At 38.2% G+C, this 13,558-nt stretch overlaps 1 protein-coding gene across 5 annotated transcripts in view; it reads right to left on the reverse strand.

Moving 5' to 3' along the window:
- Window positions 1-13,558, reverse strand: part of LOC102107587 (ubiquitin-conjugating enzyme E2 E2) — a 202,395-nt gene that overhangs the window by 20,565 nt on the left and 168,272 nt on the right. For all 5 annotated transcript variants that reach the window (XM_088055437.1, XM_088055428.1, XM_088055420.1 and 2 more), the window contains one exon: window positions 2,130-2,277. In XM_088055437.1, the coding sequence (XP_087911563.1) occupies window positions 2,130-2,277 (148 nt within the window). The remainder of the gene's footprint in view (window positions 1-2,129; window positions 2,278-13,558) is intronic.

Genomic DNA, 13,558 nt, shown 5'->3' on the forward strand with positions numbered 1-13,558 from the left:
CTTTCCATTTGACCTGATTTGCTTCTGGCTGATGAATGGTGAAAAAAAGAGTACAAAGTTGCTTATCAAATCGAGACCCCTGTTGTGTTTCTGCCTTTAGAAAGGGGCAGACTAGTTAGATTAAAAAAGGGATTAGAAAATTACACCCAGCTGACAGAGAGGAAAAAATAGATATGCGTGTTTCTGCAGCTACTTATGTGTATATATTTGTGACATATTTCAGTGATATATGTATCAATAACATGTCTTTCTATCCATCCATCCATCAATCCATCTGATGGCAAGTAACCAATAATTTTTTAATGATATAATATCACAAAAAATAGTGGGACAGACAGTACAACTGCAACATATTAGGCAATATGACAAAAAGTAAAGACTTGTGAATTTCTGCAAGCCTTCTGTTGTGCATCACTAAGTTCGAAGTTCACTTTTAAATAAAAAGAATATCTAACATAAAACAGGCAGTTTCCAAGGAAGGTGAAAATTACTCAGCACTTCAAAAATACTTGCCATCAGTGCCTTGTAAGACTGGGATACAAATTAAGAAATTGTGTTGATTCATCAAAAAAAGGTAAATTTTACCATGAAGCAGTGACAAAATCCAAAACTACTTCATAATTAAAGAGAAGACTTGAAAATGAAACATAATAATTTTTTTTTGTTTACTGTGGTCAGGGCAATTTATGGCTGCTAACTGAAAGAGGTTAAGTGGAAGAACTTCCCATTTTTGGTATGCTAACTTGTTGCACATGATAATACGGTATGGATAACTGTTTTCAGTATTCCTCTTACACACTTATATTAAAACTGTTGTTTGACAGCATCTGTAAGGGTTTAAGATTGAGAAGGCGGAAGAAGTGAATTTCTAAATTTGAAATCACTGCTGGGAACTGTCCAGCTTTCAAGATGACTGTATCCCTCCAAAGGGAGTTGGCCACATGACAGCATGTGTTTCCTGCCCCTTTCTCAATCCCTACACAGCTTTGTGGTGTCTCTACCTCTTTACCTGGTCTCTAAGACACAAGAGCAAATATTAATTTGGTTTTTATACACTTCTGTCAACTATCTGCCTATCTACAGACACCTCTGCATATTTTTGGCCAAACACTAACAGAAATCAATCTTTCAGAGAGGTTAGCAGAGAGCATTCAATCCACCTGAAAGAAATGTGCCTAAAATGTGCCTAACACTCCATCACTCCACCTCTTAGCTGAAAGGAACACCACAGGTTTCAATGTTCTATACAGCAACAAACCCACATGAAAATAAAAGCAGGCAATCACATTTTTGCCTGCTCTCACCTTCTTTTGAGTTTTGAAATATTTCAGTATTCTATTACAGCTTTTGATTCCGCCCCTGATTATGCCAGAATCTCACATTCTGCCTTTTTCAAAGCAATTTCTAGGCCTTTGGGCAAATTAAAAATAACATTGAAGTGTATCATAAAAAACAAACCAGCAACAACCCTCGTGACATATAAACACATAATTTTTCTTCAATGACTCTTTAGTCATTTCTACATATTACAGTTTTCCAAGGCTACAGTCAGAATTATGCATTGGTAAATAGGGTAAGAGAAAGTGGAAATTACAGATCTAGTGGTCAAAGGCATAAAACAAATCTAAAAGAGCTGAGGGGAGAGGTTAAGTGCTACGCTAGTTAATAAGAATGACAGCTTGCTTTGAATACTCATGCTGACTGTCCAAGATATTGAATAAACCTCATTTAAAGTAATTTTCATTATTTGTGGAGTCTGAGCTAGGCATCTATCATTGTCAGTGCTATTAATATTCTTTTCAGAGACCACATTATCAGCATATTTAAATGAAAGCTTTCCTTTTCAATATTTATTAACTCATTAATATTTCTTGGTGGTAATATCCTGGTTGTAATATCCAAATTAGTTCATACTAAGGTATTTTCTACTGATCAAACCTTCTGAATGAAAAAAAAACCTAAATGAAAAATGCACTTGAGCTTCTGAAATTCTGCTTTCTTTTTATACTATTTATATGAATGACATTTAAAATTTACATTTTTGTTTATTTTCAGTAGTTACCAGTAAACCAGAGCACTGAGCAGGTATTAGTGAGCTGACCAAGGACACAAAAGTTAATTCGTCTTACCTGGGTTACAGTCTGTGAGGAGGGAGCAGATGGAGAGGAGAACTTTAGAAATGGTTAACGCTGGACTCCAGTTGTCTTTTAAAATGTCCAGGCAGATGACGCCTTGGCTGTTAATGTTACAGTGGTAGATCCTTGTCCGGAACGTTACCTGGAAAGGACAGTGTGTCTCAGTACAACAGCGCTCGAGCCAGTAATTAATAACTATAATTACACATTATTAAGCAATGAAAAATCGTATGAACAAACATTCTGCTTTCCAGGCTGAAATGACAGTACTCTGCTACTAAAGACTGGGCAAGACAAAATAAAGGAAATAAACTCTGCCTCTTGGGTCTGTGGCCAGCAGTGAAACCGGTTTGTGTCGGCTGAGAATGGGACACATTTCCTGAGCTTCCTCCTGCCTTGGTCTTATCAATCTCATCATTTTGTACACCACCAAAAAAAAAGCTATTCCAGCCCATGATTTGGACAATGTTCATAACTCAAATCCACAGCTCTCCCACACTTTGAGGGAAGTCAGAACAAGACAGATTTTTCTGCTGTCTTCATCTGTTCATCATTTGACACAATAGATTAAGTTGTAAAAAAAAATGCAGAGGCATCACAGCAGTGACTCCTGAAAAAATTGAAGTGAAATACTTTTGAGAAAGGCTGCTCAAATAAAACACTTTTATTTCCAAATTTTAGATTACATTTTTATCAGTAGAATTGTTTACAAACACCTTTTGGGGCTTTTTAGCAGTTTATTTTTATGATTTCTGTATCTATTTTATATATGAAATTTTATTTTGTATTTTATTTATATATATGGTCCTCCAGGTGATCCTATAGGTAACAAACCAAGGAGATTATTTTAGCCCAGAATAATGTCCTCCTTCTTCAAGGTGAAATCACAAGCTTTTTATTTTAAAAGAGTCTCAGCTATGAAAGCTCACTTCATAGTTCAGAATGAATACTGGGGCTCCTGGATAAGAAGGGACAATGTGAAAAAAACCCCACCTCTTGGAGGTCATCGAGGACTAATTTCTCCATCAGTTCTATCCAAATGGCAAGTCAAACCCAGATGGTTTCAACAACATGTTCATGAAATATAAAATTAAGACGTAGAATTTCAGACATCTGCCTCACCAGCAACAGCCCTGCCAAGAGAGGGGCTGGGCAGGCAGGAGACAACAGCAGGCAAAGAAGCTGTGCTCTTCACTCCCCTTGGGCAGTGCTAATGTAAGCTGGGAGTGCTTAAAACCCAGCCCTGCCCTACCACAGATAAACCCATGTCTGGAGAGGAATACAGACTGGTGACAGGCGTGCTCCTCTCCTGGTTTCCTTCAGTTCCAGAGATCTCCGTGATCTGAGCGGGATTATCAGGCTGCTCAGCAAGCAGAAGAGAATGCAAGTGAAATAATACAGTACCTGGTTTACTTCTATGAAAAATAATTATAGGAGTCATTCTCTAGCACACTGAAAAATTCTGTCCCTCTGGATTAAATCAAGAAGCTTTGACAAAATAATGGAAAGAGAAGATAGTAGATTTATGGTATTAAAACATTGCATTCAAAAAGAAATACTTTTTCTTGTAAGTACTTTTCCACAAAAATCTGGAAAAATGCTTTGGAGTCCTTTGTCATGCACCAGTGAGTTCTGTACCAAAGAACCCTACTAAGCTAGTTCATCAGTTTTTAAATGCTTCTATATCTAAAGGTATTGCTAGTTAATAGCCTAATTTGACAGTTTGCCACTCTATACCCTACATATCTGTAGATTCCTTCATTTTTCCCCTTCGCTTGTGGTTTTGCTTATTGTTTCCAGCCTAAGTGCTTCACTTTTGGGACTTCAGAGAGAATTAAATATATTTCTGGCACTATGATCTCAAATGCTATAGCCATATGATCTATTTTCTCCTGCTCATTAAAAGCCCAAGCACATTCAACATTTGGAAGTCTTCTGTGAGATTAAAAAAAAAATAAATAAAATTAAATAATTATAATTTGGTGATAAAATTAAATGTCTGTTTACAAAGGGAAGCTATTTCAAACAAGGAAGTTTACCAATGCACAAAAGCCATAAACTATTTTACACAAACTGCACATCAAAAGTGCTCAGAAAAGGAGATGGTGTGGAGGAGCACCCTGCGAATTGTAGGTGTTCATTAATTCCTCAGGCGCATTAACTCCAATAACTCTTATACTCCAGTTAGAAGCGACTAATCAGTGACTGCTTCCTAGCAGGATGTCCCAGAACTCAGGCAGACACCTGCCTAATTTTAAGTATTGTATGCTAACTTTTCAGTGCACTATTGAAATAAAGCTTATGCTTAAGTATTTTACCTCAATAAAGGCGCTTCCCTATACTTCCACAATGAAAAAATTTGAGGATTTCATTCAGTGGCATCTAAATACACTGAGTAGTAAGATATGTGTGGTCTCACTGAATGTGGGGGAAACACTGAATCCATTGCAGAGATTAAATTAGACCCTCTAAAATATTTATAGACAGGTCAGTCTCAGCTTGTAACCTGCTTCAGAGGAGGTCATCAATCTGACTGTGTATTTTAAGTGTAACTGTTTTGCTGCCAGCAGACAGGAAAGACACTGCCACACGTTCCCCTGCCTCAGCTGCTTCTGAAGCGCTGAAATAAGGACACTGGGAATTTGGCAGGACCCAAAGGCACTGAGATGAACGGAGGTCGTTCATGTCTTTCACGAACTGTTCAACGCTCTATTGCCACCTCAGCCTACCTGGTGGATAAATGTATCTGGGACTACACCTCTTTGCAGCTGTTTTTAGAAAATGCTTAGACCTGAAATACAGCATTTTTTCACTATAAGTACATATTAAACCTGTGACATTGAGAAAGGCAAGATAAGACTCGCTGCTTACCACTGACAATGTCACCAACTCACCAAATAAGGCCAGTGCACTTAAAAATGCCTACGACAGAGGCATTTTAACTATTTAAATAATCAACGTATTAGTTATTTTCTAGTGACAATACATTATGTTTTATTAACTAATTTTAATATTGGAAGATCAATTAATTAATGAAAAGAATCACAGTGTTTAGAATTGCAGAAGAAGCTTAATACGCTGGAAACTGTGGCCTGAAGGTGGCAGGTAACAGAGTTCTTACTCCAAGACAGCAGAGTACAAATGGGATGACACAATGCTTTACTCATCCATGTATTGCCTCAAATTGCTGATAATGTGGGAAGTGCTGACATGTAACTTTCTGCATGTTGTGCTTATCCTACCTACATCATAAGGTTAAGCAGGGTCCTCCTATTATATGTGTAAAGAGAAACCATGTGTTAATACCTTTCCAGAAGAACTGCATTTTCTTTATTATGGTCATATTTTTACCTTTGATGTCACTTAAATGTTTCCTTTAAATGGTAACCTCGAATTCCATTTATCCCCTAATGAAAACACCTAAACAATCCCATGCAGGGGCTCAAAGGAGTGTGTGGGTGTACAGGCAAATTGACCTTCAGACAATTAAATGGCAGAGGAGCAATTTATGGGTTTTCTTGAATAATAAGTGCTCTCTATGGATTTATTCTCTTTCATTCTGGAATTTAAGGAGCGTACCTAATTTCTGTTGAATAAAAGTATAAGTCAGGAAAATGCAAATTATGGGAAATAGGGAAAATGTGACTACCTTCTGAAATCTGTGAGTACTACAAACAAACTTCCAAAAGATAATGATAAGGAATTTATATTCAATCAGTTTTGGAAATAAACAATAATGAACTCATCTGTTATCTACTGCTGAATGCCAAACATGCAAAACTATGGCTGGCTGTTCACTGAGTAAGTTTTAGGACTGAAAAAAGACTGTTTATAACACCTGGGAAGAGGAAACTAAAATGGATTTCAGTTGAGTGATTGGAGGCAACTGGTTGAAGGCAAGATAAGTAATTTCTGGATCTCAGAGTGATTTTGAAGTTTTCTAGCATGATATAGTCTTAAAATAACTTACTATCTCTCTTTTGCATGAAGGTCTAAATACAACAGTCACCATGGTGCCTGGTACACCATCACACACACTTTCAGACTTCACTGAATTCCGTTGAAATCTTCTTCAGAAACGTATCAGGAGGAAGAAATGATTCCCCACTTTTACAGATTACATGCCAGGAGTTACAGTGTGCCCTCAAGGTTTGCTTTCATCAGACTTTTTGGGTTTAAACCCTCACCTCCTGCTTCTCAGTCACTGGAGCCTGGTGACTGAGCAGGGAGAGAGGGAAGATTCCCAGAGCCATCAGGAGAATAAACAAAAACAACCTCCTTTTGCTCAGCTAACACTGGAAGCAGAGCTGAGATCCCAGGGCTCTCATTCCCACGATTTTGGAAGGTTCCTTTTAAAACCTTTCATTTCTTACAAGGATGGAATCCTTCAAGCCTGCCTGAGATGAAATTTCTGTCTTCCTCAAATATTCCCCAGGAGTTCTGCTTTAATAAAACTGCAGTGGCACTACCTGAAGTGGAAGAAGTTGTACTGCATACAGAAAAGGTTACATATATCTATCTATATATATATATAAATAAATAAATAAATAAATAAATAAATAAGATGCCATCTATGATGATATTTATAGAGCTCAGGACAGAATAAGTCATTCCCATCTCAGTTTGTTAGACTTTATGAGCAATACTTTTGTCCACTCAGAGAAAATTAAAACAAGATTGGGCCTACACTCTTCAGTCATATGAGAAAAATACTCCAAAACAATCTAAATGAAAAATGTATATAGCTCTGAATGACACAGCGTTCATTCAATAACCTTTAGATTAATTAGCACACTTTGATTTCTTACAGAGTGCACTTAATTTACTTATGATCACTGAGGCTCCCTTTTCAAGACAGGGCGGACTATTTCCAGTTTGCTAGTACAGATTTGTACCATGCACTTGAAAAATTGTTGAGATATTTAATGACTTATCACAAAAAGTGTGTAAAAAATGACTGGCCATATGATGCTTACTATTTAAGAATACATTTTAAGTTTATACCAAGAAATGAACTTCATCCAGTTCTCAAAACACTTGATTACATCTAATTTTACTTGGAAAAAACCAGATATAATTTATTTTATTGAAGGAAAATATATGGTATCTGCATTAGCAGGAAATAATAAACTGTAATTACATTTGCTTGACCTACAAAGAAGTCTGATTTGCAAACTGTGCTGTGCTTCTTTGGCAAAATGCACCATGCAAGATATCAGTAGCCAAAAGTGGTAACAATTTAAATGGATATAATAGCACCCACATGAGTTAACCTTTAATATTACTGAAAATTAATCAGCATGCAATGTGAGTAATTATTCATTATATTCATTGTAATTATGAAGCTGAGTAACTATTCACACTGTCTCAATGAACAGTGTTGCAGGGGAAAAAATTGAATAAGCACAGCATCTATATTATACAAATACACCCATTCAGCACACAGATTTAACAGCAGGAAACATAAAAAAGGACCTTGATCATCTTTGATGTATCCAAGAGGGCAAATGAAAAAAAATCCTAAACAGTACAAAGTTTTCTGAAAACAAAGGAAAAGAAGGAGAGGACAGGGGAAATGGATCACTGTTTGGGTTAGGGATGCTCAGAACAAAAACAAGATGGTAATATGCCAAGCATGAAAAGCTTTCTCTGACAAAGTCACTGAATTTTTATAAAATGATTTTCATATAATCACCACAATCTTCTTACAATTTGTAGCTCCGTATGGAAAGTCAGCAAAAAAGTTCTTTTATAGAGCACAAGTTTATTTTAGATCTACTGGCCATTTAACTTTTATAAAATAAAACCTCCCTTCTGAAGTTTAAAGCATGCAGGCTGTACTGTCCTATGTGTACACCTGTCTCAGTCCACCACAGTGCTCCTGCATGGTGCTCCAGGCACGAGACTTTATTCCTAGACTTTATTCCAAGAAAAGGGCCTCTTCTTCCTCACCCAGTTCCAACAGCCTTTGGGTATTTAGGCATTCCATACATGAGAAGTCCTAGGCAGACTGACTTCAAAACTAGCAGTTTTTTGTCCTGATCACTTCAACTGCTCTCATTTTATAGTAATAATGTGTATAAAATTCTTTCTCTCGCATCTGTGTATATTTATCTGTATGTGTGTAAAAAAGGACAAGAAACAACATTGACATATTATGTATTTTTAGATCACATGGATTTTGTGCAGTAGTGAAACATGCTTGATAAAGCACAATTACGTAGCTTCTGAAATTTCCAACAGACAAGTTTCTTCTGAAAATATATTTGACAAGCAATATGAAAATCAGTGCTGTGATGCAGAAGATATTCCCCATAAGACACCTCTACAGGCCCTCTTCAAGAGCTTCGTGTACTGGGTGTTCACAGGAAATTGGAAGAAATGATAAACCACCTAAATCTTGGCGAAGGAAAACAGGAGGAGTTTAGTTAGATAGAGCTGTTTGCATCAAGATTAAATAAATCAATAGAAACTACTGATATAAATTAGTGTATTGTAAACAGAGTGAATAAGGAGGCTATTCATTAGAAGAATCATTGCCAATTCAATTTGCCAATTACTAGAAGAATTATGAGATAAATTAATTTAAAGGAAATCTCAGAGATTTCTATGGTGTTGTCTTATCAAATACATATTTTGCATTCATTCACAATAAAACATAGCTATTGATTCCCTCCTCAATCTCACACATTTCTGCTCACATCTGTGTCCTCCACTTTAAAACTCTCATTCCATCATTTTGAGAGATGTTACAGTTTCTTTAGCTGCCACCTGGGTTTGAGCTGTCCAGAGACCTGTACCACTGCATGCTGGTTCAATGTCACTTTGAAAACATCACAGACTCAGGATGGTTTGGAAGGGACCTGGACGATCATCCAGTGTCAACCCTCCTGCCATGGGCAGGGACACCTTCCCCTAGACTAGGCTGCTTAAAGCTCCATCCAACCTGGCCTTCAACTCTTCTAGGGCTGGGGCATCCCAGGGAAGTGACCTATGGAACAAACTGCTTCACTGCAGGTGGTGCAAGCATGGGAACTGCACTCTGCAGCTCACACACCTGCAAAGAGCTGCTCTGGGAAGAGCAGGATTGGGGCTGATCCTGCTGGCTCTGACAATGGCCTGCTGGTGGTAGGTTGTCCATTTCTCCCTCTCAAAGACTCCCCTGCATCTGATTTCTGCCTGCAAACACCCAAAGACTTCACTTGCTGGGAAAACCTGCCAACTCCGTTCATTGTCATGGATGAAGGATTCCCGGGCTGCTCTCAGCAAGAAGATGCAAATAGAAAGGCTGGGTGAGAAGAACAAGGAGGCACAGCAAAGGGGCTGCGGGAGGCAGCGCTGTGGGAATGTGCCGGGTGAGGCTCCGCCACACCATCAGCAGGAGGAGGAGGATGGGGAGGGCAGGAGGCAGCTGAAAAAAGCTGTGAGCAGCACAGCACGGCACTGAGAGCTAATAGGATGTGACAGAGGCTATGAGAGAAGTATGACGAGGCAAATGAATGTAAGGGATAAGGTTGACAGGAGACCATTGCATTTGAAGGCTCCCCTTATGACGGCAATATCTGGGAAGGGGGGCGAGAGGAGGGAGGTTGAAGCCCTGCCTGCATCAGGGTTGCAGAGATGGTAAAAAGGGGTCAATCAAATGGGCTGTACTTAAGGAGTTTTAGAGCTTCAAGTATAAATTGTATTAATAGTGATAAATGCAATTTAAAGTGCATGTCTGCCCTGTAAGGTTCATTTAACAATGTAGGTTAGAAATACCAAGGAATGCTTATTTTTTTGCATCTACTCTTGTAAGCACTGTTTTTCTATTACACTGCAGATAAAAGTGTCCTTAACAGCCAATCACATATAAAACAAGTATGAACATGCAGAGCAGAAGCCAGGAACAAAAAGAATTGCCCCTCAGACATGAGGCTGAACTTACAAAACAGGTCAAAATTGTCTACCACAGGAAAAGAATTCCACAAAAGGATGTTTAGCACTATACCACAATTACGTATAAAAAAACCTGAAGAGGTGTTTAATATTGCCATTAAGATCAGACTCTATAGACATTGTGAATTATATTTAAAAAGGAAAAGGGCCTCCCTTGCCGTCCAACAGCTAATTGAAACCATCTAGGCTTTCAAGTGCTGAGAACAGGTTTTCAATCAGTCGATAGGCATGGGAGATTTACATGGACGAAATAGAGTTTTCTGTTATTTTAATTTTGATTTAGAGGTGATTTAGAATATTGCAGCTTTCAAGTCCTGTGAACCAGTTTTTAGTCAGCTGAGATTAAAGTCCCTAGCAAGATTAATTGTAGAGTTGGGATTAAGAGATTCTATAAATCACTCAAATTCAAAAACAAAGCTAGCAGAATACTAGGATAATGATAGATATATCCATATTGTATCAGCCACAGCTAAATTGAATTGACACTGTAATAGACTGAACATAGTCAAATATGAGAGTACAAGTTATTAATAAAGATTATTCTTGATGAAAATGCAGACTCCACTGCAGTGGCAATTCCTGGGACGACAGTTCTCTTGAAGAGCATTCATTTTTCTACAAACACCTGTACAAAAGACTGGTATGGCTTCCTGATTTGTCAAAGCTTCCTGCTCCAGAGGGACGGTATGCAGGATAATGAAATTATTGCCTTTCCTTCAGTTGTGTAGTGTACACAAAGTTGCCGTGTTTGTACTGATGGCTAAATTTTGAAGGATCTCAGATGAAAACCTTGCAGACTTGCGGAATTCACTGATTTCTTATGTGGACTGAGGACAGAAACTGAAGTGAAATTCTTTCTGTCAGGCCAGGCTGACTAAAAGATGTGATACCCCCTATTCAAATGAACATCAACATATACATGTACAGTCACACGTGTACACCCACAGATATACACACACATCCTCCCACAAGAGACATCTATGCATAGCTAGATCCCAAAGAAGGAGCTTTGGGGTATTGAATGGGATAGAGAAAGAGAGAGAGAGAGAGAGCTTTCCTCTGTTAAAGCCAAAGGGTGAACTGTATGAATCCATTAGGGATGAAAGGAAGATAGTTAGCAGGAAAAAGAAATCTCAAAGGTATTTCTAAAAAAGGTTGAGAGGGTCATTAAGCCACTGAAAAAAATATAAGGTTATTTTCTTGGCAGGTTATCTAAACATTTTTATTCATTTCTACTCTGAACAGGGCACAGCTTTGTCTTTTTTCCAGTCCCCTACACTACAAGGGATGTGCTGTATTTTTCGGCTGAAGTGAAACCTCACCTTGCGACCTAGATTGAAGCCTCAGCAGCATCTGGCCTTTAGCAGAAAGTGAGCTCATCACCACATCTATGCCTCTCTTTGTGTGTTCCACACCTTCCTTCTGTCTGGCATCTCATAAAACCAATGTGACGCTGAGGATGCTGCCGAGAGGAGAAGAGTGATGGCGCAGCCCGCCTGCCTTCTTGCTGACTCAGCCAACGAGGTGCTCAGCTCATTTCTGCAGTGCTACAGCAGCTTCCTCACAGTGGAGGCAAGGAAATACTTTTAATTGATTAGAGCCTCCCAGAAAGCCAAAGCTAATTTGTCAGTTCTCAGATGAGCTGTTCTAAAAATCTTGTTTTCTGGTTGTAGGGCTAAGTTGGAGCTAGGCTGGGCTGGCCCTCCATCACTCCTACTCAAGCTGAATTGGTCACACAGAGGTAAACTTTTTAGGGGAAGAACAACTCCCTCCTCTGCATGAGTGTGCTGCAATTGTGAGTGAAGCCAAATGCCACCGATTTATAAGGAAAGCAGAGCTGAAAAGGTCAGTGACCCCTGGCACAAAAAATTTGGAGTCCAGTTTCAAGGCACGTGACAAAGTTGAAATACTGAAACAGACTGACTTCAAAGGGGAAGAAATTAATAGTGTGAGAGCAAATTATACTCTGACTTACCACATGTGATGGTGAAGAGTAATTTAATTTGATACTATGCTTATAGTTTAACTTTGGAAAGACACTGACAGGTAAGGACAGACAAAAAGAAAACTATGGATCTGCAGGGGAAAGGTTTGATGGTGCAGACTGGAAGGCAAACCTGATGACAGTGATGTGTTGCTATACAAAAGCTGAAATGTGATTGGATCACACAGGAGAATTAATGTGAAAGATGGAGATAAAACTTGAAAATCTTAATATTGTTGGAGGCTACAAAGGTGAAAAAACAGAAGAAATACCTAAAAGTGAAAATTTGGATAGATGTTTTTCTTTGTTAAACAAAACCTGAATGAAAGAATGATTCACTTTATTTTATGTAATAAAGGCAAAGCAGATTAACTATCTAGAAGAGCAAATGAAAATTACTTTGTACATTTGTTAAAAAGAAAAACCAAATTATAGGTCAAAATTGCGCATCTTTACTTGTACCAGTATGGTCTCTGTTGTTTATTTAATTAATGTTTTCCAACATGCAACAGGATGCTCAGTGATCAGAACAGGCATCAACAGTGTTTACAGAAGCGATCTGGATCCCTCAGAAAATATGAAGAACTTTGTATAATACAAATCAAACAGTGGCTACATCATGAATAGATTTTAATGATGGTAGTAAAAATAAAAAACCCATGTCCAAAATCCATTTTCAGTGTATTTTACTTATTTAAAAAATTATTTTACCCTCCTCAAGATCCATGTGTGACATACACATGCATGATATTGGAGTGCACAACACCTGAGAACAGGTAAGGAAAAGGGATCTTTCTGCAGATTTTAACACACTGTGGATTAGGCCCCTCAACAGTGACTATGTTTTGTGACGTGGGAATTTGCCTTTGGAATCCCAGGCTGGATCAAGTAATTGCATCTGGGAAATATAGTTTCTGTTTCTTCCCAGGTTTTCTGTGGTCATATTTTTGGAAGATCAATTTTGACAGTACTTGTTTAAATATTTCCTTACTTCACAGTGAATGAGGGATGAAAATGGTCCACAGAAATCTCAGGAGTAATTTATGAATTCAATCATAGTGAAAAATGTGAATTAGACCCTTTCTGCTATGTTCTTACAGGGAGGTAATCTTGCCAACACTCAGGATACATTTTATGTCTTTCTCAGTACATTTCACAGTCTTGTACCTTATCCCTAGGTTTTTAAGACGATAGAGCCATAAGGAGTTAGAAAAATCAGAATATAATTACAAAGAAATCTAAAATGATCTATGCCTACAACCCTATAATCCATGTCTCTGAGCACAGCACAAAATATCACAAATCTTGTGGTGAAGTAGAAGAGATGCCAACACCCAATGACACAGATAGCACTGTACCCTGAGGCCATGTGTTACGTTCCATGTATTCAGTACCTTTCTTTTGCCAGAAATCAGCTTGGGGAGAACACATTTAACTAGCCTTTCCCAGCTGCAATGCTGACTGGCAGCAGCTACCTTATGATAAGCAATGGTCTTCCCAT

This window comes from Pseudopodoces humilis, chromosome 1 (assembly GCF_049639895.1).
Source record: "Pseudopodoces humilis isolate 2021_Gansu_Grassland_sample_001 chromosome 1, ASM4963989v1, whole genome shotgun sequence".
Taxonomy (NCBI): Eukaryota; Metazoa; Chordata; class Aves; order Passeriformes; family Paridae; genus Pseudopodoces; species Pseudopodoces humilis.